The following is a 27,417-nucleotide window of genomic DNA, read 5'->3' as shown; positions in this document are numbered from 1 at the left end:
GAGTCCCGGACACGGGAACCGGGGGACTACGAGGGCTCTCAGGGAATTAGGGAGGATGGAATAATGGACCTGGGGGCGAGGGAATCTACCTAGGGGTTTGGGGATACAGATCGTACCAAGCACCAGACTTATGGTTGGAAGGCCGTGACGTGGCTAGGTCGGCACGGGACCACAACTTCCAGCGGCCCCCGCGCGGGCGGGGCCGGGCCAGCGGCCTCAGGAGACGCCGAAATTCACAGCTGCGTACCCATTGGTCGGGCGCCTCAGGCTCCGCCCACCTCCTTCTCTAGCTCCCGTATCTCCGGGCCATTCATTGATTCCCTCATTTTACTCAATTAAGTGACTGCATAGTCACTTACTAGTAGTTGTGTAAGACTTCTTGCTTAAATTCCCTGTTTCTTTTACTTTTTTAAAAGAGCAGGGAAGGAGAGAGGAAAAGAAACATCAATGTGTGGTTGCCTCTGGCACGTTCTGACTGGAGACCTGGCCTACAACCCAGACATGTGCCCTGACTGGGAACCAAACCAGCGACTTTTTGGATCCCAGGCCGTTGCTCAATGCTCAATCCACTGACCCACACCAGACAGGGCTTAAATTCCGTGTGTCTTAAATGTGGCTAAAAGCTAACCCCAAAGCGGTTATTGAGGGTCAAATGAGTCATAAAGTATTGGGATTAGTACGTGGCACAGTGACGACTTAAATGTTTGCTTTTTTCTTTCAATCATTATGAGTAGCACCATTTCCAGTTCTGTGCTGGGCAGTGATGACAGACCAAGTCCTTCACAGAGCCCATGGCCCATTGGGGAACACCTAGCATCGCAGCTGGTGATAAAGGGGTGAATAGAGCCAATGCACAGAGTGGTGGGATGGTAACCGTGAGAACTGAGGAAAGTGACCTTTGAGGAGCCTGCAATTCCACATCGACTGGAACAGTGTGCTGAGATGAGGGAACAGCAAGGGCAGAAACCCTGAGAAGGGAAGAAAAACAAGGCAGGCCTGTGAGGCAGGAGAGGAGTGAGGGTGGAAGAGAGCAGTGGAGCTGAGAGGGACTAAGTGCCACAAACAGGGTCCCTGTAGCCTTGGATGGAATTTGGATTTTAGTCTCATTTAGCTGGGGTTTCAGCAAGGGAGTGGCAGTCTCTTTTTTTTTTTTCTGTAACAAAGCAGTCACAGAAAGCACAGAGTCATACAACATCTGTACGAATATACAGAAGGATCTGGAATCCACAGTCACCTCTGAGGAGAGAAGACAGCAGACTGGGGGTGGGGAAGGGAGTAGCAAGGGGTGGGGAGCAGTGGAAAGGAGACGCGGTGTACTATTTTAAACTATTTGGAATTTTAACCATATGTACCGTATTTTTCAGACTATAAGACGCACTTCCCCCCGAAATTTGGGAGGGAAATCGGGGTGCGTCTTATAGTCCAAATGCGGCTTACATTCACTTGGTGAAATATTATGTTATTTATGTCATTAAATATTTTACCACCTTTTTTGCCTCAATTTTTTTTTTTCCTATTTTCCTTCTCTAAAACCTAGGTGAGTCTTATGGTCCTAAAAATACGGTAAGTGTTGCCTGTTGAAAAATAACTGGCAACATTTCAGACTTTTATTAGGGCCCCCTCTGGCTGCTGTGTTGAAAATAAGATTGTAGAGAACAAAAGGAAGCAGGAAGGCAGAAACCAGACGGTGGCAATAATGCAGAGGAGAGGCCTTATGGGAGGGGCCAGAAGCGGGGTGGCCGCAGCAGGGCACACGGTCATTTTCACAACGTATTTTTAAGCTGGAGCCCAAAGGACTTATGTAGAAATGAGAGAAAGAAGGGGGTGAAGGATGATGCCAAGGTTCTTGCCTGTTCACAGGTGCATTTAGTGAAAGGGAGCTGACCAGAGGAGGAACAGGTTGGGGAGGCTGGGAGGCAGTAAGCCCTACTTGCGCTCGAGATGTTGATGAAGCAACGTAGCTAGAAGAGTCTGGAGAGAAAACTTCGGGAGTCCTCAGTGTTGCAGTGAACGAGAAAGAATGAAATTACAGAGAACGTGGGTGTGGGTGGAGACTGGGACACTCCATCCCTTTAAAGGTCAGGCCTTGAGGGAGAGGAGTGGCCAGTAAAATTCAAGAAGTCCTTCTCCAGGTCATATTTCCCATCTGTTTGCTCCGTCAATTAAGCCACCTGCCCAACGACTTCCCAGGGCTGACTGGAGTCCAGCCCTGAGCCCCAAGTGTGACCTAGATAGTGGCCAAATAGGACGTCGGTGCTCTCTGAACCCCAGCTTCAGGTTAGAAGTCCACAGGTACCTCCAGAGCCCTGATAATTACCCCTGTCAGGACACCCGGCTGCTGGCTGCAGGAAGGAGAAAGAACCACAGGGACAGAGGCCTCCTTGGCTCCAGAAATACTCATTTCCCGTCATTCTCTTTGGTCCAAGCCATCAAGCTCTCTTGCCAGGAAAATAGTCTCTAACTCTTGCCACCTTGCCTCTCGTTCCACTAATCGAAACGATCCAATGTCTTCCCAGTGCCCTTAGATTTAAATACCTCACCGTGGCCTCGAAGGCCCAGAATCATGCAGCCCCTGTGGCCGTCTCCAGACTGATCACCTTCCTGTTCTCCACCTAGTCAATGCCTTTTCATCCTTCAGATCCCTTCAGGACACAGGTGTGAGTATTCCCAGGACTTCCTAAGCATAGAGAAAGGTGGACCAGGGTATGCTCCAGCATGAGCAAAATGAAAACATGTCAGAATGTGAAATGAACTTGTAGGCTGAAATTCTATTAGGAATGCTACAGTACAGCTCTCTGAGGCCATCCTGCTTACCAAGTGTGCCAGTCCGTTCACAGGCCGGAGCTCAATCCACTGAACCACACCCGCCAGGGCCTCACTGTGCCCTCGGGAAAGACACCATTCATGTCCTCTTCAAAACCTGCTGTCCAGGCTGGCAGCCTATTATGACGACGCAGTTCTGCTCCCATCTGTTAGGCTGCACACATCCTCAGAAGTAGCTGTCTGTTACCAAACCTGGTGTGCCAGTTATTCCTAAGTTAATAACTTAGTCCTGTCAAACTAATGAAATATTAACGTAGAGAATTGTTTATATGCAAAGCAGGTGGCCTGCATTGGAAAGAATAAAGTGGAGTTGCTTTAAAAAAAAAAATGCTGCCACCCTGGCCGGTGTTGCTCAGTGGTTGAGTACCAGCCTGCAAACCAAAGGGTGGCCGGTTCGATTCCCAGTCAGGGCAAGTACCTGGGTTACCAGGTCCTCAGTGGGGGGGCATGCGAGAGCAACCCACACATTGATGTTTCTCTTCCTCTCTTTCTCCCTCCCTTCTCTAAAAATAAATTTAAAAATCTGTTTTAAAAAATGCTGCCAAATTAGCTGGAAGCAAAGCACCTGCAAATGATTGAGCAGAAAAGTTCATAAAAACCTAGGAAGACCCAGTCTTTGGTTTGCTGCCTAAGTGTCTTTAAGTTCTCAGGTCACTTAAAAAAAACAAACTGGAAATGCTAGATGATTCGTTGTGATTTGTGGGTACAGTTTATACAAGAATATGTTGTATGATAACTGGGAAAAGGTCTTGATGTTCTTAGTGAAAATAAAAACACTTCAAGTGTTTAGATAGTCACTAGCACTACCCGCCACATAGTTCTAACTCCCCACGTGCCCAGCAACGGGAAGGATTCCACTTCCTGGTGCCATTATCGCTGAGTAGGGTCAGGTGATTCATTCTGGCCAGTGGCATCTGAGCAAAAGTGACAGGTGAATTCTGTCTGGAGCATTTCCCGGGCTGCTTGGCAATATTCGAGATCTTTCAGCGTGAGTGAGATCTCCCCCCAGCACGAGTGGGAAAGCCCTCCTTTGCTATTCCAAGCCACTGCAACGTGGGGGTTGTTATTGGAACGTAACCCAGCCTATCCTGATACGGACGTACATCCTCAAACAATCCCGAGTAGCCAATCAACTACTGGCCTCACCGACTTCCCTGAAAGAGCAAACCGGGAGTACCTATGGGTTGGATGTACAAGTGGCCTGGACAAGGACGTGATGACAACACGGACTAAATGGGAATGTGGCGGTCTGTCTTGCGTTTCGTTTTTTGCAATGACAAAATAATATCTACAAACAAAAATCGGTCTGATGCATGCTCTTCAAGTGCTATATAGCCTTTTTTCCACTTTTCTCGTTATAATTCGGAGTTATGTGTCTCCCATATTAAACTGGAAGCAAGGGCCACGTCTAGCTTTGTCACAGCTCTATCCCAAGAGCCCAGCACAGGGCTCCCGGGGTCTAATCTACTCCACGCCTTGACAGAGGGCCCGGGATGCGTTCACGCCCCAGGAAACCACTCATCCCCACTTTCCCCGAAAGAGTTCGGGACGCTGGACTTCTCCCTAAGGGAGCACGCGCATGCGCGTCCTACGTCACAAGCGTCACTTCCGGTCCCAGGCAGCTGCGAGCCGGCGGTGGGGACCGAGGACCCCCAAATGGAGGGGCTGGTTACGGGATGCAAGCACGAGACCCCTCCGTCGCCGCTGGAGGAGAGCCAGCCGGGCACCTCAGACTGTCACGTCGGGGACGAAGGGAGACAATCCTGTGTGAAGCCGTTGAGATACTCGGACTTGTTAACATAATGATGGGACCACACACACACTCGGGCCGCTTCAGTCTGTCTACAACCGCAGTGTGCCCACTCGTCTGTAGCTCCAGGCCTTGCCTGCACTGTGCCCTCCACCTGGTGCGCCCTCCCTTCTAGTTAGACCTATCAAAGAATGACCTGTAGTCCTGGCTGCTGTGGCTCAGCGGATTGAGTGTCGGCCTGCGAATCGAAGGGTTGGGTTCGATTCCTAGTCAGGGCACATGCCTGGGTTGCAGGCCAGGTCAGATCTCCAGTAGCGGGCGCACAAAAGGCAACCACACGTTGATGTTTCCCTTCCTTCTCTTAATAAATAAATAAATTAAATCTTTAAAAATAAATAAAAGAATGTATAGCGTGTACTACTTAAGCATGTGTCATTTAATTCTCACAAGGCCCCTTCAAGGTCTGCCCATTACCCGGAGCTGACAGAAGAGCTGCTGCCTCTGTGAGGTGAGCTATCTGGCCACTTCCTCCTCCCCTGAGGGCCGGAACCACGCCCACCTTTACACTGTCCCTATCAGGCATCCAATCAATATTTCCCAAACAAATGGACTGCAAATATGACCTCCCAGCCACCGGGCTCCTGCTGCTGTTTCCTGTTACTCTGTCAGGTTCCCTGATGACCTCCTAGAGATTGGTTCAACTGCCTCCACCCTACTCAAGGTTGCCAGCAACGATAGCCTCGTTGTCTTCAGCCGCACATACTAGAATGGTTCAGACTGGTCGTTAGGAGTTGAAGCCAGCCTGTATCACTTAATTTTAAAAGTATCATTCTTGGGCACTGGCTCCATGGATTGAGTGCTGGCCTGGGAACCAAAGGGTCACTGGTTCGATTCCCAGTCAGGGCACATGCCTGGGTTGTGAGCCAGGTCCCCAGTGGGGACGCACATGAGAGGCAACCGCACATTTGTGTTTCTCTCCTTCTCTTTCTCTCTCCCTTTCCTTCTCTCTAAAAATAAATAAATAAATAAAATCTTTTTTAAAAATTAAATAAATTGGTAGTTTGCAGAGGGAGCTGGGACTGTGTGTTGGGTTGCTTTTGGAAACTCTTACAGTGTGAACCATATGAAGGCTGTAAATATGCAAAAAATAAATTCCCTTTTCAAAGTCAAATAAACAATAAAACTGGTGTACTCCTCAATCCTGAAAATTGGCGGCTAGGAATGCATCACATGGGGATTCATGCACAAGGGAGAAGGTTTTACATATACCCTCTGCAGCATTTTTAATAACAGGGGCGAACTGCACAGCTGGCTGAATGCCCACGCAGCGTGCAAGCCATCTCCACGATGGCCCCATGGTACCCACCTCCCAGCGTCACACCCTTAACCGCTCGGAGTCAGTGTGGGCCAGATCTGGACAGAATACAGTTCCAAGACTAGGTGATGAAAAGCCTGGAGCTTCCACCTTGGCTGCCCTGTCTCCCTTCCAGAGAAGCCAGCTCACCCAGAGAAGTGAGCTGCCCTTTGCAGGGGCTACCTGGTGAGATGGGAGGCCAGCACTGAGGCCCTGTGTCCAGCCACGTGGGAGGAAGTGAACCCTGCCCACAAGCTGGTGAGTGAGCTTGGAAGTGGGCCCTTCCCCCACCCGCCGCCTGGAGCTTCAGCTGTAACCTTGAGAGAGACCTTGAACCAGAGGCACCCAGTGAGGCTGTGCCTGGCTCCTGACCCAGGGCAACCGTGAGTGACAAACGCCGGTTGTTTTCAGCCACTGAGCAGTGGGGCCTGTTACACAGCGATAGAGGGCTCATCCACGCTGGACGGTCTGCGGAACTGGAGTGTGTTCATTTAATGGACGGTGGACAGCAACCATTGAAAAGGAGGACGGCCAGGAGTAAGGGATTTACACTGGCCCTACCTGTGCAAATATTTAAGAAACTAACATTCGTTTCCACAAATATATTTGATTAATTAAAAAAAAGAGAGAGAGGCGATAAATGTGTCTACAACCACAGGCATGTAAATTCAAAGGGCAAACTTATGTGTCCACCTCTGGGAGGGAAGGTGGTTTGCTCAGCGTGCGTGCTTGCGTTGGGGGCAGTTGGGGGTGTGGGTGGAGGCGGAGGGGGAGGCAAAAGGGCCCTTCACTTTTTCTTCTACACGCTTCGGGGCTTTCTCATCTGTACAAAACTATAAAAGTGTGTGTAACTCTAATACATTTTTGAAATTAATTTTAAAAGATGGTGGGCTGCCCTGGCTGGTGTGGCTCAGTGGATTGAGTGCCCGCCTGTGAATCAAAGGGTAATGGTTCAATTCCCAGTCTGGGCACATGGCTGGGTGGTGGGCCAGGTCCCCAGTAGGGGGCGTGTGAGGCAACCACACATTGATGTTTCTCTCTCTCTTTCTCCCTCCCTTCCTCTCTCTAAAAATAAATAATTAAAAATAAGTAAAAGGAGATGGTGGGAAAACCTCTGCTGGCGAGTTTTGTGGACCTTGAGACAAACCTGTCTATTTAGGTGTCACTTTTCCCCGAACTTTTCCTTAAAGAGGCGGTAGCAGGTATGTCCTCTCATCCCAGACAGGTTCGCAACTATTCATGTGTTGGTGTTTTAGCATTTTTGCCTTAATTTTTTTTTCATTTTACATTCTGCCACTTTTGCCAGACCTGCTCCTTGGGGAGAAATCTCATGCACTGCCCAGTCGCGCTCCAGCTCCCGATGCAAGGTCCAAAAGCCCACTGGACAAAAGTGACACATCTTCAACCACTCACTCACCCTCCTACAACCTTCAGGGATGCCGTGGTGATTTCGGTGAGTTTTGCCCACCATATCCGCCTCCTAAGAGTGTCCTGGGCCACTGAGGACGGTGGTGGCTAACGGTGGCAGCTAACGGCAGCTCTCTGGTGCGGAGGTCTGTGTGGCGCCCGCCAGGTGCCCAATCCTGTGGGCAAGTCCCTCCTCGACATAGGGGGATATTGAGGTTCAGAGATGCACAGGGACCCGCCTGCCCGAAGCCACAGAGCTAGTCAGTGCTGGCGCTGGAGTTTAGACCCTGCTGTTCCAAGGTTTCCACTACTTGCTACACTTTCGCAGCTCCAACCCGGCACTCAGAGGAAAACTTCCCCAAAGCCGCGCTGGGCTGGCGCCAGCTGGTCCTAAGGGCAGGTTAAGTGCTGCTGCCCGGCCCCTTTACCTGGACTGTCAGATGGGGGGTGCGTTCTGTGTCTAGATCTTTCCTCGCTCTTGGGGCAGCCCAGATGCCCTGGGCTTTTCCTGCCTCACCTGTGAAGAAGCACCCATGACCAGAGCGTGACAGGCTCTTCAGTTCATCTAACTGCGTGCTGAGGTCTAGAAGGCCTCACTAGCCAGAAATAGCCGAACCAGCAACTGGAAACATTGATTTTTCCACCCGTCTGTCCTGGACCCAACCAGTGATTCCCTGCAGGGTAGTCCCCACCCTGGTGGGAACAGCGCTGGCTCCTTGCCCTTGTGGCAGCTTGGGACACAGTCAGCCACTCTCTCCTCAAAAACACTCCGGCTTCCAGAACACACTTGCCCGGTCCCCGTCTTCTGGCTCCCTGCCCAACCCTCACACTCGGGGCTTTCCACAGGGTTCTGTACTCGTCCTCATGTCTTCTTCTTCTTCCAGAGGTCGCAAAATGGCAGCCTGGCGGCCTCATCGGACCCACCAGCGGACTTTTGTTTGGTCCTCACAGTGTGTTTTGTCTTTAATTTGAACACCTTTGGGTGGGGCAAGCACTCTCCGGGTTCGCCACAGTCCCCATCACGCCCTACTGTCTTACACCCGTCCGCTTCACACATTTCCATCACCTGCCTGGCCCGTGAAGCCATCTGAGTTTTCAGGAGGCCCTGCTGTGCACACTGCCCGGGAAACCTCACCCGTGTCCCCTCCAGCTTCCGCCAGTGTGTCCCGCTCCGTGCTTCACTTGTGTGACAACCAAAGCCTCCCCCGCCCCCAGACTTGACTCAACCACTCTAGGGTGGGCGCAGAGAATCGGAAACTCAAATGCCTCCAGGAGCCAGGCGGGCCACATAAATGAGTGAACTAGCCAGGTATAAGAAAAGTCGATGGCCAGAAATATAATCAAACTGCATCTTTACTGAACTATGGTGAATTCACGGAACAAAATAGAAACACAGTTGGTACTGCAATTCATATCTCAAATTCCAAGTTGAAAAAATACAAATTGAAAAATAGAGAGATTTACTTATTAAAATTTTCTCTTTGTGTAATTTCTTGCGCTCCTCTGGGTTGAGGCTGGGAGGCTGATGGTGTCCCGCCGCCCAGAGACATCAGCGTCGGGCCCCGGGTAGTGTGGCGGAATGGTCACTTGAGAACTCAGCCTTGAACCCTGGGAACGCTGTTTACTTTGACTTGGTCTCCTAACGGAAAGCCACCACTCCAGACTCGGAGGTTCGGGACAACTACCGGAGAGTGTAGGGCTGAGGTCTCCCAGCAGAGCCCTGCGGGGGAGACTGCGCCCTACGGCACCCCAGTTCAGTGACTGCCCTGCGGTCTGCACTCACACGGCCGCCACCCACCGACAAAGGCAAACTGGACATTGCTGGTTCATGGTCATGGAGTCTGGACGCAGAGAGCCTTTGGGAGAACTCGGTCTTTAACCCCACAATTTGGGTAAATACGGTCTGGGCTGTGTCTACTGTTTCAGGAAACCAATTGCAGCAAAGAAAACAGAGTCGGCATATTCTTTGCCAATGGTTTCCCCATTTTTGCCAGCACTGGGCAAACACGATCATACATTCAAGTAGCTGTTTGTGAACATCCTTGTGGAAAAATAAGTGTTCAGAAGGGTCATAACCTTGACCTTAAGTCTTTGACTTATCTTCTCAGGGGAACCAAGGCGTGGCTTTTGCCTCATGTGAAATGAACCCAGTAGATGGGTTTCAACAGGTCCGACTCCTTCCACGCCACCACGTGATGGCCAGGCCACAGAACTTCTGTGGAATACACTGGGTCAAGGTCACCATCGACCTGCCCGAGATTCAAGTACAGAAGCCCATCGAGGACGTTCACAGTGTGTTCCACGGACTTTCTCAGCACAATGCAATTGCAGGCAATGGACACAATCCCGGGACTTCTGTGTCCTCGCCGAATGCTGCCACCTTGGCTGGTGGCGTATTGACAAGTTCCCCTGAGACAGATCGCCGGGCCACCAGGCCTTCTGCGGCTGTGCTGTGTCACTCGGACCCACGAAAAACGCTCCCGCCTGCACGCAGACGCACCGGTGCTGGGCCTGCCTGGGCACCGCGTCACAGGCTGCTTCGGTCACACGGGAACCCTCGACCTCACAAATAAATAAAGCTAGCTGGGTGGGAACGGCTCATGTACGGGGACGGAACAGGCCACGACCGATTTGCCGTTTTGGAGCAGCTGGACTTGCCGGCCTTCTGCTCTCTCTTCCACACGCCTGCAACGCGCAGTGGTGCGGGGCTGAGACGATCCGCGTCTGAATGACGTGAATCACACGTCAGATGAGCAGGTGTGGTCTCTGTCCGCGTTCTGCGGCTCTGTAAACTCACCGCGTGCGCACGGGAGGTGTGAGTGCCCGGGGGAAGTCTATCCGCGTCATGGCGCGACCGCGTGTGGCGGCCGCGCGCCTTGTCCCGCCGGCCTGCCAGGCCTACTGAGCCGTCAGGCCCTTTTTCAGCTCGCTGAGGAGCGCGTCCCGTGTCTGCTCCGTGTACTGGTCGAAGCTCTTGCTGTGCTTCGATTCGTAGTGGCGCTTCAGGTTGTACTCTTTCAACACAGACATGATTTTTTTGCATATTAAACACGTAGGCATGCTCTTCACTTCCACAAAGAAATAGTCTCGCTCCCATTTTTTCCGAAACACGGGGCCCTCTCGTTCTCTCTTTGGTTGTGCCACTTGTGATAGAGACATGGGTACAAGAAAGGTTTCACTTTCCCCGCTCGCTGCCGCAGAAACGACCACCGGGCAAGCCCGCGGACAGAGGCGGGCAGCCGAGGGGAAGTGGTGGGGACTGTGGCGAACGACAGGGCACGTGCCCCATGCAAAGGGGCGGCCCCAGCCCGCTGTGGCCAGGCAGAAGGGCAGGCCCGGGATGCCGGGTCTCCTGACTTGTCAGGGAATGCCAAGATGACAGATTTGGTGTGTGTGCAAATTCTCCTGACCTTCACAACTAACTCATCAGGAAAAACACCACGTAGGGTAACACAGGGAAGGCCAAACAAAACCCATCTGTAGAGTGGCCCCTGGGCCACCATATTGCAACCTCTGTCCCGGGCCGGGGCCCGGGACTCTGATCAGTCAGCCAGTGTCCCAAACCAAGCGGATGCTGGTGGTCCAGGTGTGGACCACGTGCCTAGCAACACCGGCCTACAGTCTGACCATAGACAATTGACTCTCCGCCTCCAGGGAGACCACCTGCACACCTGCCCCTGGCCTGTATCCACAGGGAGCTATCCCCTGGACAGCTCCCTGAGGACGTCCTTCAGGCCCCTTGCTCCTCATACCCCTCACCCGCTCCCTGCTGGGTTTCCCATCCCAGGGACAGCACCCCCATCCACCCGTCCGAAGCCCCAGAAGGCAGGTCTCTGAGTGGGACCTGGGCCCCCTACCCCTTTTCCAGGTGTGATGTCCACTCCTACAACTTCGACCACCGAACACAGACCGTCACCTAAGGATACATCATGGGCTCCCAACGTGGCAGCCGTCCCTTGGCCACACCTTGGACCACTGGCACTCACTACTGGCTCCTCCTCTCACTCACCTACCTCAGGGAAGCCCTGCCATCTACCAGCACCCAGGACAGGACCTGGAGGCCGACCTTAACACCCTCACACCCCCAACTTCCTCCATGTGCTACACAATCCCAGCCTCACCCCTCCTGCCCCGACTCTGCCCCAGCTCCCCCTCTGGACTCTCCTCTACCCACCACCTTAGCCTCCTCCCCATTTTTCTGACTCCTGGCAGACCAAGACCAGCCCCCTGCTCGTGGCCTCCTATGGTTCAGGTGTCCGCAGGATAAACCTCAAGCTGTTGCTTGCAGCCCGAACCCATCCCTCCCTCATGCTCACACTCCAGGGGCACAGACCCACCTGCTCCCTGAATACCCCCGCTCTCTCCTGCCCTTGCATATCTGTTTCCGCTTTCTCCACACCCGGGTGGCCTGCCTGGCCTCCCCGACTCCTTCTCTTCCAAGACCTTGCTGAGCCTGGCTGGTTCAGAGGCCACTCCCAGGCCCCCTGGGGACCCTCTCTACCTCCACAAAAGCACGTGGTCCCGTGAGCCCTGCGCGCCTGCCTCCATGCCTCCCTGAGCCAGGCTGCCGCAGACTGCCTGACTCCCTGCCAAGGCCCCGGCGTCACCAGCCTGGGGCCTCGGAGGTACCTGCTGAGGCAAGAACAAGGACAGAGATGTCTGTCTCCCCTGGTCTCCTCCTGCCCAGTCCTGGGGACGTCAGTGACGGGAGCCGGGGCATGTGTTAAAAGGAACTTTATTGGGTGTCGGGGGTTCAGATGAGATCCATGAGGATGTCGTCCTCCATGACGCTGGGCTGCAGGCCCGGCTGGGGGACCGGTCCCCGGGGACCCCCACTCAGCAGCATCTGACCTGGGGGGCAGTGGGGAAGGGACTGCATCTCCCAGTAGCCCCTGGGGCCCTGAAGGGCCCTGGGACTGCTTTCTCCCTCCTTCTCTGGGAGTCCAAGGCACTAAGCCATAGCAGAAGTCCTGGGGGACCCATCAGAGGCCCTTTCAGGCCCCATCTGGACATAAGTGTGTTGTTTCCCATAAGCCTTTGGGAGCCCATCCCCCAAAATACCTCTCTGGCCCTAAGACTACGTTTCCCAGCAAATCCCAGAGAACAGGCAGGAAAGGAATCACAGGGACCAAGAACTCCTGGGTCCTTGGTCCCCAGGCCCTCACAGCCCCCCCGAAGCCAAGGGGGGACCCACTGCTCTTGAATACCAGGACTTTACTTCCCAGGAGCCCTTGGTCTTAGGCTCCAGCCCAAGGGATGCTGGGACCCTCCATCCAGACCCCCGGCCCCTCCCAGACATCCTTACCTGGCAGAGGCGCCCGAGGGGGAAGCTGGGTAGGCCAGGACTGGGTGGGTGGTGGGTGCAGGAGCGGGGGGCCCAGCTGGGGTTGCCCTAGGCCCTGATGCGGTGGTGGCAGCAGTGCAGGGGCCCCTGGTGGCTGGAGATGGTGGAGGGAGGTCTGTGGCGGGGGCACTCCGGTCTGGGGCTGGGGAAGCAGAACACGTGGCTCAGAGGCTCCCAGCAAGAGCCCTGCCCTGCCCGGCAGCCTCTGGCACAGAAGCTGCTCGGACAGGATCTCGTCTGGTCATTTGCGTGGGGAATCTTAGCAGAAGCCCACCCATGGAAGACACACAGAGGAGCTGGTGGGCCTGGAGCCTTTGGTGGGGCTCCACTCACACCCTTTGATCAAGCCAATGTCCCTCCTACCAGGTGAAAGTTCTAGAACTGTCACTGCCCAGCACCCATGTTCCCAGCTGCGCCCCATCCCAAATCTCACCGGCGGTGGGTTGAGGAGGAGGCTCCGCAGTTGGGGGTTGGCCCCAGGATTCTGGGGCCGAAGGATAGGTCCGGAAGGGGACGGGCCAGGAGCTGCTCCAGGAGGGCCTTGGGCAGCGCCCGGGGGAGCCTGGGCAGTGCCCTGGGGCTGGGGCTGCCCTGCTGCAGCAGGGGCCCCCACAGCACCCTGAGGCTGGGGCTGCGGTGGGCGGAGCTGGAGCTGGTGGGGAAAGATGGGGGTGAGGAACAGAGGCTCTAGACCAGGGGTCCCCAACCCCCAGGCCACAAACCGGTATCAGTCCCTGGCCCGTTAGGAACCGGCCGCGCAGCAGGAGGTGAGTGGCCAGCAAGCAAGCGAAGCTTCACATGTATTTGCAGCGGCTCTCCAGAGCTCCCAGCGCCGCCCGAGCTCCGCCTGCTGTCAGATCGGAGGCGGCATTCGGTTCTCAGAGGAGCGCGAACCTGACTGTGAACCTGGGCTGCGCGCTCCTTATGAGAATCTAATGCCTGACGACCCGAGGCTGAGCTGAGGCGGAGATGCTGGCACTGGGGAGCAGCTGCAAATACAGAGTATCGTTAGCAGACAGGCTTGACTGCACGGAAGCCATAAAGAATCAGTTGTTTGCAGACTCGTATCAGAACCCTGTCCGTGAGTGGCAAGTGACAATTAAGCTTCATCTGGTGGCAGGCTGTAAAGCCACTCCCCCCACCCCGTCCATGGTTAGTGGAAAAATTGTCTTCCACGAAACCAGTCCCTGGTGCCAAACTTGGGGACCGCTGCTCTAGACCCCTGGCCTCCACAGCTGGGTCAGAACAACAGTATCTTCTGAGGCCTCCCCCGCCCTGGCCCTGACCCTGCTGGCCTTGTCCTCACCAGATTCTGCGAGGGCCTTGCCGGGTCCTCCAGAATGGGGCCCAGCCCAGGGGGTGCCTGCTGTGCCCCCATCTGTGCAGGGAGAGAGGGATCGGGTCAGCGGCTGGGTGTGGGTGGGTCCGAGAGGCTCTGAGCCCTGAAGGGGAACATGTAAGGGGCTGGAACGTTTCCCAGGAGGTGGGGGATCTGGCAAGTAAACTTTACATCCTTGGGTCCCCAAGAAGAAGAGGCTGTGGCTCAGAGAGGCCACGAGGACGCTGAAAAGGGAGAGAAAGAGCACAAGAACAGGCGGGGCTGGGGCTGGACCTGGGTGGCCACGTCTTGGGAAAGGAGTCCGTGCCTGGCACTGCAGCCCCAGGAGGTCCCTGGGGGATCTGGCCATGCATGCTGGGGTCCAGGTGGGCAGGTACTAGGAGGGGGAAGGGATGGTCAGGGCACCCCCATCACTCACCCCGCGCTGCTGCTCCAGCTTCTGCTGCTGGACCTGCTTGTGGTTGGTGATGACCTGCCGGATGCCGTTGACAAAGCCGCTCTGGTCGTAGGGGATGAGGCCCATGAAGATCTTCTTCTTGGACGAGTACAGCAGCATGAGCACGCGCACCTCGCAGGGGGCCGTGTGGGGGAAGTGCACGCAGCCCGCCTGGGGGAGGACATCAGACAGTCACACCCCGAGGGGGACGCATGACGCATCCGCCCCGCCCAGTTCTAGAAGACCCAGGCAAGGAGCACTGCGGCTTCTGTGTGAAAGGTGGAGGAGCCCGAGGTTTGGCCTGAGGCTGCTCCAGAAACAACCTGAGGGCCTTAGAAGAGAGTTGAGTGCCCAGAGACAGGGCAGGCTGGAGCTCTCACTGCCGGCGACAGGGAGTGGATAGGAAGTGCCCCAAACAGAAGGTTCAATCCAGCTGTCCAACCTGGACCCTCCACCCACCACCTGGGAGGCTGCCCTCCTAAGGGCTCTCACAGCTGAGGGGCTTCAACTCTGAGTGGGTACCTGAAGCACGTGATCAACGGCCATGATGCATACGGCTGACCCAGGACGACCCAGGGGATCCGAGACCCTTAGGGGGCAGTCACACTCTCCCTGGCCCCAGGGAGACCTGAGGATAACAGCGCTAACTCCACAGGTTGCTATGACGACAGGACCTGCACACCTCAGGCAGCTCGCCTGCAGCTGGACACACAGACGTGCCCAGGAAACATCAGCAAACACGAAGCGTGCCATAACACACAGTCGCTTGAACAGGGGCTCTTGAGGGAAGGGCTGACGAGCTGAGGTCGCACTTCTGGGACCTTGGCCAAGCGAGTTCACTCCTCCCAGCCTTGGTTTCTTATAGGAGGCAGACCCTGCTAGCCGTCCACCCAAGGTCCACTTGCCCTTCGCCCCTGTTTAGAGAACCCCAACTCTGCTTGGGGTAGCAATACATCCAGGTCCCAGTGCCCTGGATCCTGCCCAGGAGATGAAGGAGAAGCCTGCTTGGGAGTGTGGGAAAGTGTCTGCTCCCCTGAAAAGACAGAGCTATGTGACGGATGAGGTACTTTCTTCTTGCCTTCCTGCATCTGGTCACACCAGATGCTGGAGCTTCAACAGCCATCTTGCCAACACGAGCGCGCTGGCCGGGAGAATCCTGGCCCTGACGTCACTGCACTACAAAACCACCCCAACAGCGGCCCCTCTGGACAGCCTGTCGTGTGTCAAAAACAGATGTCTGCCGCCCTGACCGGTGGAGTTCAGGGGGCTGGGCGTCCTCCCGCAAACCAAAGGGTCACAGGCTCGATTCTGGGTCAGGGCACAGGTCTGGGTTGCGGTCCAGGTCCCTGGTTGGGGTGCATCTGAGAGGCACCTAATCGATGTCTCTCTTCATTTCTCCTCCCTTCCCCTCTCCAACAAAAAAGTAAAATCTTTAAGAAAAAATAAGTAAATGCCTGCCGGTACAATGTTCACGTTGGGGACACCGGGCTCAGAACAGCTGCGGAGCCTAAGGTGGAGCCCTGCCCAGGCACTCTGAGGGCCAGGCTGGGCGGAGCCCCAGCTGACAGCCCATGACACGTGGTGCGCGAGTCCTGCACCTGAGGCCAAACTTCCAGATGACCAATCTCAGCTGTCATCCATCTGATGGGCCAACCCCACAAAGGTTCTGAAGCTAGACTAGCCCAGCTGGGCCCATCTGACCCACAGAACCGTGAGAGATAATAAATTGCTGTTTTAGGCCCTGGCTGGTGTGGCGCAGAGGATTGAGCTCTGGTCTGAGAATCACGGGGTGTCGCTGGTTCGATTCCCAGTCAAGGCACATGCCTGGTTGTGGCCCGGTCCCCAGTGGGGAATGTGAGAGAAACCACCACACACTGATGTTTCCCTGTCCCTCTCCTTCTCTTTCCCTTCCCCTCTCTCTAAAAACAAATAAAATCTTTTTTAAAAAATCAAATAAATTGCTGTTTTAGGCTCCCCCATCGTCTGTTTCTTGTTTCTTCGAAAAACTCTGCTTGTTGGGTTTGTGTTATTTGCAGCCGAAAGCATTCCTGACTCTCAGGATCACTGTTCTCTGCAGAATGCTCCTGAGGATTCCATGAGGTAAGCCACCACAAGTCCCCTGTCCTGGAACAGCACCAGGCCCACAGGGCGTCCTGAGTAACCGCACCTGTTCCTATCTGGGGAGACCCCGCCTCAGTGTCACACAGGTTGAAGTTCTAACCCCAGTGTCTGGAAATGTGACCTTATTGGGGAATAAGGTCCCTGCCGATGCACCGAGGTGAGATCAAGTCAGCAAAGGGGCCCTCGTCCAATGACTGGCGGCCTCAGAAGCCAACAGAGACCCCACATGGAGGAGAGCACCTGGCCTAGTGGAGATGCAGACGGTGGGGGGGACCATGGGAGGAGGGAGGCAAAAATGAAGTTTTGCTGCCCGAAGCCTTACCACCGGGGCTGCCAGCTGCAGGAGGCCGTGCCAGCCTCCCCCGGTGCCTTCAAAGAGCTCAGCCCTGCCGGCCCCTGCTTGGGACTCCTTGCTCCAGGTGCTGGGAAGGAGCACATTACTGTTCTCAGCCCCAGAAAACCAAAGTGCCTGGTAAACCTGGTCCCGGCCAACCTCTTCCCAACTGCTCCTGTCACACCCAGTCATGAATTACCACAGAACGGACTTCCTTCTGATGTGTATTGTCGTTATAAACCAAGATAGGGCTCTGCAGGAAAGGGGAGGAGCCCAGGCTCACCAAGCCCACCCCACCGTCAACAAGGGATCCTCGGGGCCCAGGAGGACAGAGGAGGCAGCCCCCTGGGTCCCACCAGGCCCGGGACTCACAAAGCCGTTGCCCATGATGCGGTAGAGGCCTTTGAGGGACTCCAGGTCCTTGTTGGTGAAATGGAACTGGACCATCCTCGAGTTCCGGAACAAAGGGCCCAGCGTGGTCTGGGGAAACACGGAGGCCAACCAGAGTGTTGTGTGGGGAAGTAAAGAGGGAAAGACAGAGGGGGAGGGGCAGGGAAGGGATGAGGGAAGAGAGAAAGGGCAGGGCCTGGGGCTCCTCCAGTCTGCGGCTCACCAGCAGCTGCTGGGGGATGAGCTGCATGATCAGCTTCTGGGGCCACTGCTCCGTTTTCCTGGGGGCGATGCCGAGAGAGGTGTCAGGAGGCGGCAAACCCTGGCCCACCCCGCCCCCGACAGTGACCTACAGGTTCTCGCCATGATTCACGTAGACCTGGCAAGGCAGTGACCGCGTCAGCTTGGTGTTGGCGTCCACAGAGGCGGGTTTGGGCTTCTGAAGGGGAAGAAAGGGCTCATTACAACAAGAGGGGCCCCGAGTCTCAGACCCATCGACCCCTCCTGCTCAACCCTGGGAACCCCAAAGCTCTGGGTACCCCCCTCACCCCCCACCCCGTTTAAGTCCCAAACGCCCTTGGCCCCTCCTCCTCCATAACACCAATCCTGCGATCCTCTAGCCTCCCACAAGTGTTAAGCTCTTCCTCTTGCCCCCAAATCCTATAGTCCTGTCTCTTAGAAGCCCCAATCCCCTGAGCCGTCTGGACCCTGAGTCTGAGACTTCTGAGATCTTTGCTGGCAATACAATTCTTACTACTGTCTCAGTCCCGAATCTGGGCTTCCATTCCTGCTTCCCGGGGCCCAGGCCCCGCCAGGTCCTGCTCTGAGACCCGCCTGCCCAGTGGCTCCTCAGGCCAACTCACCTCCTGCCACTCGAGGACCCCGCTCCAGGCCAGCAGTTTGTTGGAGACTGACTGCTGCCCGCCCAGGGCTGAGGCCCCCAGCTGGGCTGCGGAGGGGCCACTCACCCCACCCTGGGCCACCGTGCCTGCCTGCCAGCAGGAAGGAAAGAGGGCAGGAGGGCGGGTCAGGCCATCTCCTGGGAGGGGCTGTCCCAAGAGAGGGACAGGAAGGCCAGCAAGGAGAGGACGAAAGCCTCTTCCCCGTGGCCAGAAAACCCCATCCCTGGGACACGAACGCTGTGCTGTGGTCGGATTCCAAGACTCTCAGAACAGGAGCCCGTGGGATCCGCAGAAGTCCTCACCCACCAGGACCCACACGCCCTGCTGTCCCGTCCCTCCAGTCTCAGTGTTGTCTGTAGATCAGCACCCGAGGACCAAGAACCCCAAGATCCGCGCCCCTGGGCCCTCCTTGTCCCCTGCACGGTGCCACCCCAGGATAGTCAGGGGGAGAAGCAGGGCAGCGAGCGGGAGGCATGCAGGCACCTACCATGGACGGTGCTCCCGGCTGCGCAGTGGGGGCCAGGCCCTGACCGGGGGCCACTGTGGAGACCAGGCTGGGCTGGGAAGCGGGGGATGGCTTGGGGGCACCAGGGGGCCCCTGGGGCAGTGAAGGGGCCTGGGCCTGGCTGAAGGGGGGACCCACACCTGGAGCCGCTTGCTGGAGAGGGTTGATGGGCGAGACTGTGGGAAAGACCAGGGGAAGAGATGGGGCAGGTGTGCGCGGGGAGAGGCCTGGCTGACCCCCGTCTCCCCGTATCCTTGCCCTGGGACTCACAGCGTGGACCCAGCCCGGCCTTCTGGTTCTTGGCTGCCTCCACTGCATTCTGGGCAGCCACCTGAGCTGCGCTCAGGTTCCCGGGGACCTGGGGATGGAGAGGAGGGGCCAATGAGGACCACTCGCCCAGCCCCCAGTCCTGGTATGTCACGGGGCTGCACCAGCCACAGCCTCTCGGGCGCACCCTGACTCCAACACCACAGGGGCTCACGACTCCCACCGCCCCACAGGAACGTGGCTCCTGGGTGCCAGAGTCCCACCCTCCTTGAGTCTCAACGGAGATGCCCATCACCCCACAAGCCCGAGCACTGAACTAGGCCTCCTCCCAGGGGCCAGGGCTCCCGCCAGGCCGCAGGGGTGTGTCCCTTTCCTGGTGATGTCCATACCTGGTACTGCTGGGGCACAGGGGGCAGAGGCTGCTGGGGGGCTGCTGAGAGCGCAGCACCCGAGGCTGGAGCTGGAGGCAGGGGGACAGGCTGCTTTGGCTGCAGAGGGCCTGGGGCAGAGCCACCCCCGACTAAGAGCCGAGGATGGACACCGAGCCCCGCGGGAAGGGGTTTGAGGGAAAGAAAATCCAGGTCAGAAGGCGGCAGCCAGTGAGAACACCCTCCACCCCCACCACGACCCCGCACCATGGGCACGCAGGCCTCACCTGGCAGCACAAGCCCCCGCACCAGCACCATGTGCCGGGGGTCCTGGCTCACGTCAGCTGGTGGCTGCAGCGGCTCCAGCATGGCAGGGGGAGCGGCCTTTTCGAACAGAAGCCGCAGGGCAGGCAGCTTCCGAGGAGACACAATGGAGAAGTGGATCCCCCGCTGCAGGGGACGGAGTGAGCAGTCAGAAGGGGCCACACGGGCCGACCCCCGGCTACCACACTGGGTGCTGGGCAGTGTGGGCCCCAAAACCAAATTCCCATCAGACTCCGGCCAGGGGACCCCGAGACCTGCATTAGCTGCCCCAGGGGGTTCTGGGTTATAGCTTTTCCAGCAGGAGGAAGCAGAGCTAGCCACAAAGTCTGTGCCCATTCTGTGACCGGAAGTCCAGCCCCGGCCCTCGTCCCTCAGACCCGGAGACCTCACCTCCCCAATCTTCTGCACCAGACTCTCTGTCGTGCACCCGGAGTAGGTGGTGCTCTCCACAGCAGGCAGCAGGTACGGGGGCGAGTTACAGATGAGGAGGCACACGCGGTGTGTCTGGCCACTGCCGGGGACAAGGGAAGTTGTGTTGCAGGGGGCCACATGGCCATGAAAAGGGACCCAGAAGCAGCACGGCAGGGGTGCGAGTCCTCCACCCCATGGAAAGTCAGGAGGAAGGGGCCCATTTTACAGCTGAGAACGCTCAGGCCCTGCGGTTCCCAACTTGAAGTCGCCCAGCAGGCAGCCAAGACAGGAGCCAGACACTCCTTCCTGATGAGGATGCCGAGTCCAGGTACCACCAGGGGACACCACCTGATCCCCACCCCAGTTCCCCAGAGTGAGGCAGCAGGCGGGGCCCTGCGACAAGCAAAGCGGGTTCTGAGCCAACTGGCCACACGAGCCCATGGGCTGGGCGCACTCACATCTGTTCCCGCATCTTCTTGAAGTCATCGAACAGCTGCAGGGCCGTGCTGAGGCCTTCGGCAATGAGGCTGCAGCTCTCGCCGCCCCCGCCCATGAACCTGCACAAGGCCAGGCTGGCTGTCAGCCTTTGGGGTCCCCATGGCACCCTGCACTGCCACCTCCCAGCCCCCAGGCGACATCTGAAGAACCTGCGCCCGTGCCTTCCCCTACCCTGCCCTGGACGCTGTCCCTCAGGAGCACTGTCGAGTTCCTGCTCTACCCCAGTGCTGGTACAGTCAGAGGCCCAGAGGACAAGGACAAGGGGCGTTTGTCATCTCCTGCAAGGGAGTCCCTCCGGTAAGAGGCCCCATGAGAGGACGGAACAGGGAAAGGGGCTGGGATCCTGGGCTGTGTCCCAGTCCCTGTGTCCCTCCCCTCTCTGGGCCATCTCGACATCTGTAAAGCCAGCCCCAGCCTCCCCTTCCCAGCCTGGTGCAGAGGCCTCCTCTCCTTCCAGTGTGGTGGGTCGAACTGTGTCCCCAAGAAAAGACACGTTGCAGCCCTATCCCTCAGGACCTCAGAACGCAAACTTATTGGAAATCAGGCCTTTACAGAGGCAACCGGGTACAGCGAGGCCATTCGGACGGGCCCTCATCCAACATGACCCACGTCCTTGGAATAAAAGGTAGACGTGGGACACAGGGACAGACACACTCAGGGGAAAAGACGACGTGGGGACCGGAGTGCTGATGCCACTAGGGTGATGATACATCCTAGTTCCAAACGAGGAATCTCTGGGCAACCAGAAGCTGGAAGAGGCAGGAAGGCTCTTTCCCACGGGCTGCAGAGGGGCCATACTGCCCTTCGTGACACCACACCCCTGCTGTCCACGCCACCCTGTTGCTATGGCTTTGCTGCGGCAGCCCTCGGGAAGGGGACCAAGTGGTTTATGTCGTCATTAGGATGTGCCTGAGAACACGCAAGGTCTCAGCAACGCCTGTTGGACACCGGGGGGCGCCAGCAGCCTGGTCAGGGACCACCACAGCCAGCTCTCCTGACTTTTTCCACTTGCAGGCTTTCACCTTCTGCTCCCTCCCAATCCACCCTGTGAGCTCAGTGACACTGTCCCCTCAGGGCACCCTGTCAACCCCACTGCTCCTTACCACTCCCAGTCTTCCTCTTCTGTACCATGAGGAAGACCCTGTTTCACACGGGCGTTTCAACACTGCCTAGTTGGGACAGACCAGAGTGAACGACCCGACCCGGAGTCCAGCTAACTGCTGGCTTGCTGTTCTGAAAGTAGTCACACCGGGTAGCTCCACTGGTTAGAGCATCATCCCGATACACCAAGACTGTGGGTTCGGTTCCTGGTCAGGGCGTATACGAGAATCAACCAATGAATGTAAAATTAAGTGGAATAACAATGTTTCTCTCTCCCTCTATCTCTCTAAAATAATCAGCCAATAAATTTCTTTTTTTAAATTAAAGTAATCAAACCCCTGTTTTGTGGGTGTGAGACTCCAGCCAAAATTGCCCTGGCTGGGGCTGGAGGAAAGGATGAGGAGTGGGGGGAAGAGATAGGGAACAATTTCATGCATACAGGTCTCCTTTCACGTGATGAAAACGTTCTTGAACTAGATAGAGGCAGTGGTCACGCGTGATGAACGTGCTTAAATGTCACTGAATTGTTCACTTCAAAATGATTACTTTTGCCCTGGCTGGTGTGGCTCAGTAGATTGAGTGCAGGCCTACGAAACAAAGGGTCACCGGTTCAAATCCCAGTCAGGGCACATGCCTGGTTGCGGGCCAGGTCTCCAGAAGGGGGCACATGAGAGGCAACCACACACTAATGTTTCTCCCCCTCTTTCTCCTTCCCTTCCCCTCTCTCTAAAAATAAATAAAATCTTAAAAATAAAATGATTACTTTTGTAATATGAATTTCACCTCTAATCAAAAAGGCCATTTATGCGGGAAAGTGGGACTGACCCACCACACTGAGATCCTAAAACTTGCTCCTTACCGAACACTGAGCATAAGCCACCTGTCGCTGGCTCAGAGATACATAACTATTTCGTCCGAGAAGTGAAAACAACTTGAAAACGAAGAGCAGGAAGACACAGGGTCAGAAGAAAAATATGGTTTAACTATCATAAAGCTGATGATATACCCTAGTTCCAAGTAAGCCCTCTAACGTTACAAAGTAAAATAAAGACGACCGCAACATGGTCTGGCTGCTCTGACACCCCCCCCCCCGCCCCCCGGCCCATTTGTCCAGCCTGACATCATACCCTCCAACCGTCATCGCCCACTTTCCAGGGCTCATAGGTCCCTGGAGGTCCCAGAGGGACTGGCCCAGTGAATGTGATCAGCAGCCAGCCCCAATGGAAGGCTGTCCTGTGCCAGGGCCCTGGCCTGCCTATCACCCCAGCTGCAAGACGGGCAGGGCCTTGCCCAGCTCGGTGCCTAGGACACTTTGATCCACAAACGTCTGGATTCTCATTCAAATGTTGAATGAATGAACAAACAACCTCTATGTTCGATTTCTGACCTGAGTCACCAGACTCCGGATGGGGGGTGGGGAATCCACCTCTTTGTAAGACAGGAAACGTAATGTCAGACATGAACCTTCCTCAAGCAAGGCTGTTTCCAAAGCCACACTGCCCGCTTTGTTCTTTAATTCCGGGCATTCCTGGGGAAGCTGAGATGACTCTAAATGTGAACAAAATCTGCTGATGTGGTTTGTGATCTGTTACAGGCCTGCCTGGCATGTCATGGGAACTGAGTTCAGATGGTTACACAACACTTGATAAGATCAAGGACATCCATAAATGTGAAACAGCAGCTAAAATGTTTATCAGCTGACTGGGAGGATTCCACAGCTTACAACACTGTTTCAGCTGCTTGCACACATAGTGTACGAGGAGTGTGAACATGTGATAAAGGTATTCACAAAGCATTTCCCTCTCAGCCTCCCACTGCTGCTGCAATGATTTACTAAGGGGATTTGACTGCTTTTCCCAATGCACCCATCGGATGATTTGGTTTCCTGGCGATTACCTTCCCTACGTTTTTCCCTCATTCATTTCTTCGGCCAAGGTTTCTGGAGGCCGCTTGGGTGCCAGGCCCCCGCTGGAAGCCAACACCCAGGGTCCTGGACATTCAAGTCCAAAGGTGTGGGGCTGTGACAGGCGACACCCTGGAGTGACGGGGGCAGAGCAGGGGGCAACCAGCTGCTTGCCAGATCAGGGAAGGGACACTGAAGTTGGGTCCTGAAGCTTATACAGGGGTTCACCAGGGAGAATCAGAGTGTGAAGTGCACCCTGGGCATTCACTCCTTTACTTGTTCAACGAAGTTTTCCTCTGGCCTTTGTGCCAGACCTCCCATGCAGGGTGCTAGGGATTGAGGGACGTCAGCCCTGGACCCGGACCTCAGGGAGCCCCTATTTAACACTATTCAAGTCGACCTCCCACAGTCTATCCCCGCTGGTCTCAACTTGGGTTGATTTTGTCCCCACTCACCCCACATCTAACAACGTCTGCTGACATTTTTGTTTGTCGCCATTTGGGAGGGAAGGGGCTACTGACATCTGGTGGGTAGAGGCCAAGGATGCCACTGACCTACGCATAGGACAGCACCCGTCTCAAAGAGCTCTCTGTCGGAACAAGCAGAGCTCCAGAGACCACTAACTCCAACGACCATGAGGGGGACACCCAAGTGCCACCTTTCCACTGCACCTTCAGCGCCCAGTGCAGCACACACAGCCTGAACGAAGCAGGCGCTCAACACACACTTGTGGAGGAAACGGATGAAGGTGACAGCTGGCACGAAAGGGCGCTGTGTAGCGAGCTCTGACCGCACACCAGACCCGCGCTTAACACAGGGCGAAGGTCAGCTTCTGTGACCCTCCCCCCCAAAGAGCACTGAAAGAGGGACCTGCATCTTCTTCCATTTGTGCAAACCAAGAAACGGACACAAGAAGTAACAGCAAACACCCGGAGCACTTAACACTCGCCAGGCACTGTGTCAGATCGCCCGCTCATTTACCTTCCAGTGTAGCCCCATGACACCATGGCAGCCAGGCCCCCACCGACCCCCACCTCCCGCCCTTCGCACCCCTGCAAACAGCAAGCGAGATTGACCTGCATGCCACGTGGGAGGCGGCAGAAGTGATGATGGGTGCCTCCCGGGACCTGACCATAAAAAGCCTGTAATTTCCTTTCCCTTGGCTTGCCCAGCTTGAGGAAAGCCGGCTGCCATGTTGGGCAGGCACCCCAGCAGCCCCATGGGGAGCCCTTGTGGGGAATAGCCAGCAAGCCACTGAAGCCTCCAGCCTCCAGCCACAGCCTGAGCCGCCGTGGAAAGGAGTCCTCGGAAGACCCCGCGGAAGCCCTGGATGACTGCAGCCCCGGCTCCTGGTGACTGCCGCGGCACGAGAGGCCCCGGGTCAGAACTACCTGGCAGAGCTGCTCCTGAAGTCCGTGAAGACTGCCTGAGGTAATACGTGCGGTTTGTTTTTTGAAGGTTGTGAGTTCTGGGTTTGTTTGTTTTTTAAGATTTTATTTATTTACTGTTTAGAGAGGAGAAGGAATGGAGAAAGAGAGGAAGAAAAATATCCATGTGTGAGAGACACACTGATTGGTTGCCTCTTAAACACCCCAGCTAGGGAACCTGGGCCCCAACCCAGGCATGTACCCTGACTGGGAATCAAACTGGCCACCTTTTGGTTCACAGGCCGTTGCTCAAACCACTGAGCCACACCAGCCAGGGCAGTACATGTGTGATTTTTTAGGCCACCAAGTTTTGCAGTAAACCCTCACATCACAGGGGATACATAATACAGTAAATAACTAACAGAACTATAGATACTCTTCAACCTACAACCAAATAAACCGATTGTAAGCTGAATATATTACAAGCTGAAAATGCATTTATTCTACTGAACATCATAGCTTTGCCTAAACGATGTTTATTATATGCCTGTTACTTCTGCACTCTCATAAAGTCAAAAAAACCTGAAGTCAGGGGCTGCCTGTAGTATTACTTCATCTCCTTTAGAGGTGTCATATTAGACACAAAAGGGACAGGGACTCCTGGGTCTGGGACTTCTGCTGCGGTACTGCTGCCATTTGGCACGAGGCTGCGTGCACCTGGCAAGAACAGGCGATGGGAACGAACAAAATTCCATCCAGAGCACAGAGGATCCACCCCGGCCTAGCCCCACCCACTTTGCTCTAGGGATTCCGCGTGCCCATCAAAAACGAAGACTGGAGACCAAAAACAGCGCACAGGAAGTGGAGAGAACCGCACACGGGGTACCAAGTGGGTCCGGGAGCTCAAGGCTGGGTGGCAAGTTCCTTCTACTTCCAAACCGAATGGCAAAATCGCGGAGCACATGGCACCCACCGCAGAAGTGATACAGGGACAACACCACGGTCCCCCACAGTCCTTTCAGCCACCCAGTGTGACCCCAGCCACCCCCCGTTCACAGTCTATCACAGGGTCCCCCAGCCCACCCCAAACACACACAAAAAAACTCACTTAATGCCGTCGAGCCAGGTGACAAACTCATAGGCACTGCTGGTGGGAGCGTGACACTGGACGTAGGACTCGGGAGCGCAGTCCACCGTGTTGAACACCACGAGGCTGTACTGGGTCCCCCCATACTGGAAGGGGAGGGCAGAGGAACTTTTCATCCGGGACCTCGGAGGCACAGCGGCTACCAGCTCCCTCCTCCCTCGGATCCAGGGGTCGGGCACCCCTCCCCCGGTCCCTCCGCCCCAGACTCAACAGTCCCAAGACTCACGTCTCCCCCGAAGTCCGTCTCGGCAGGAGGACCACCATTAAAATACCTACGAGGAACGGACGGGAAAAGTTGGGGTCAGGCGAGAGGCTGAGGAAAACTCCAGTCGGAAGGCGGGGCCGGGATCGCGGAAATGGCACTCACTCGATGGCCGGCAGCAGATAGTGTTTGCGCAGCCCCTCGAAGTAGGGCCCCAAGTTGGCCGTGCCCTCAATCACAAACACCACGTCAGCCACCAGGCCCCCGGCGCGGGCCGGGCCCTCGGACCCGGGGACCATGCCCCGCGAAGAAGACGCCACCGTGGCCACAGCCACCGCGGCCACTGCCTCCGCGGGATAGACGGAAGTGCGCCTGCGCTGCGCGTGCGCAGTGCCGGAAGGCTGGAGCTGCTGCTGACGCGCCCGCGGCCATGTTGATGAGGGGCACCCGCGACACGGCAGTTTTACCGCCATCCTCGTTCTCGCTCACTGCGGGCAAGTCAGAAAGGGCAGAGCGAACGCCTTCGAGGTCTGGTGTGAAAAAGTGTTATTGGCAGGACTGTTGAGAGTGAAATCTGTTGAAGGCGGCGCTGTCCGCGGTCATCTTTGAGCCGGGCACTTGTTCCGACTCTGGTATTAATGGGAAGGTCCGGAGACCGGGTTGCCATGCAACGTGCACGCTGCCTTTTTGTTTTGTTTTGTTTTGTTTTGTTTTCTAACAGAAAGAAGAAGTTTCCAGTTAAGTTCTTTATGGAACAGGGGGATGGGGAGTATGAAGGGTTCAATCACTTCGTCCGAAACCGGGTAACTGGGCAACCCTTTAAGGTCGCCGTCAACTCGGCGGTGCAGCTGTTCTGGTTTTCCACCCCCGCCCCCACGCGGATGCTGCTAGGTAACACCCGATGGTCGTGTTCTGGGAGAGGGGCCGGAAACTGGCCTGGAACAGAAACGCATTCCAGGTGGATTAACAATGTAAATGCAACAAACGGAACCAGCCAAAGATACCTGAAGGCATAAAGAAGCATACTGCATAATCGTGAAGACTTCAAAGAAGTTTCCCATTACAGCGAAGCCAGAAAACGTAAAATATCGATTTGTCTGCAAAGGACTCCATAAACCAAGTTG

General features: G+C 55.9%; 1 protein-coding gene and 1 long non-coding RNA gene across 6 annotated transcripts; one reads left to right on the top strand and one right to left on the bottom strand.

Annotated features, from left to right (window-relative positions):
- The first annotated feature begins 6,200 nt into the window (after positions 1-6,200).
- LOC123480365 (uncharacterized) lies at positions 6,201-8,830 on the top strand. Its single transcript, XR_006656325.3, has 4 exons — positions 6,201-6,464; positions 7,018-7,129; positions 7,234-7,380; positions 8,219-8,830. It is a non-coding gene; the product is annotated as an uncharacterized lncRNA (long non-coding RNA).
- A 1,261-nt stretch (positions 8,831-10,091) lies between these two features.
- Positions 10,092-26,672, bottom strand: MED25 (mediator complex subunit 25). 5 transcript variants are annotated; one of them, XM_024566371.4, is made up of 18 exons: positions 26,459-26,672; positions 26,318-26,363; positions 26,053-26,177; positions 20,534-20,632; positions 20,055-20,175; positions 19,628-19,790; positions 19,362-19,492; positions 18,976-19,063; positions 18,688-18,881; positions 18,162-18,290; positions 17,652-17,737; positions 17,522-17,579; positions 17,281-17,388; positions 14,436-14,624; positions 13,985-14,056; positions 13,112-13,330; positions 12,640-12,820; positions 10,092-10,477 (listed from the first exon to the last, which is right to left on the bottom strand). In XM_024566371.4, exons 1-18 carry the CDS (start codon positions 26,590-26,592, stop codon positions 10,233-10,235), a joined length of 2,388 nt encoding a protein of 795 aa, XP_024422139.1. In that variant the 5' UTR covers positions 26,593-26,672; the 3' UTR covers positions 10,092-10,232. The 5 variants fall into 5 exon arrangements, with proteins under 5 accessions (XP_024422139.1, XP_024422137.1, XP_024422136.1 ...); XM_024566369.4 differs by having other exon boundaries at positions 10,092-10,348; XM_024566370.4 differs by lacking the exon at positions 10,092-10,477 and adding an exon at positions 12,054-12,185 and having other exon boundaries at positions 26,459-26,671.
- Between the last annotated feature and the right edge of the window lie 745 nt (positions 26,673-27,417).

The sequence above is a fragment of the Desmodus rotundus genome, chromosome 12 (genome assembly GCF_022682495.2).
Source record: "Desmodus rotundus isolate HL8 chromosome 12, HLdesRot8A.1, whole genome shotgun sequence".
NCBI classification, from domain to species: domain Eukaryota; kingdom Metazoa; phylum Chordata; class Mammalia; order Chiroptera; family Phyllostomidae; genus Desmodus; species Desmodus rotundus.
The sequence above is the reverse complement of the archived record's forward strand: the minus strand, read 5'-3'. Positions and strand labels throughout refer to the sequence as shown.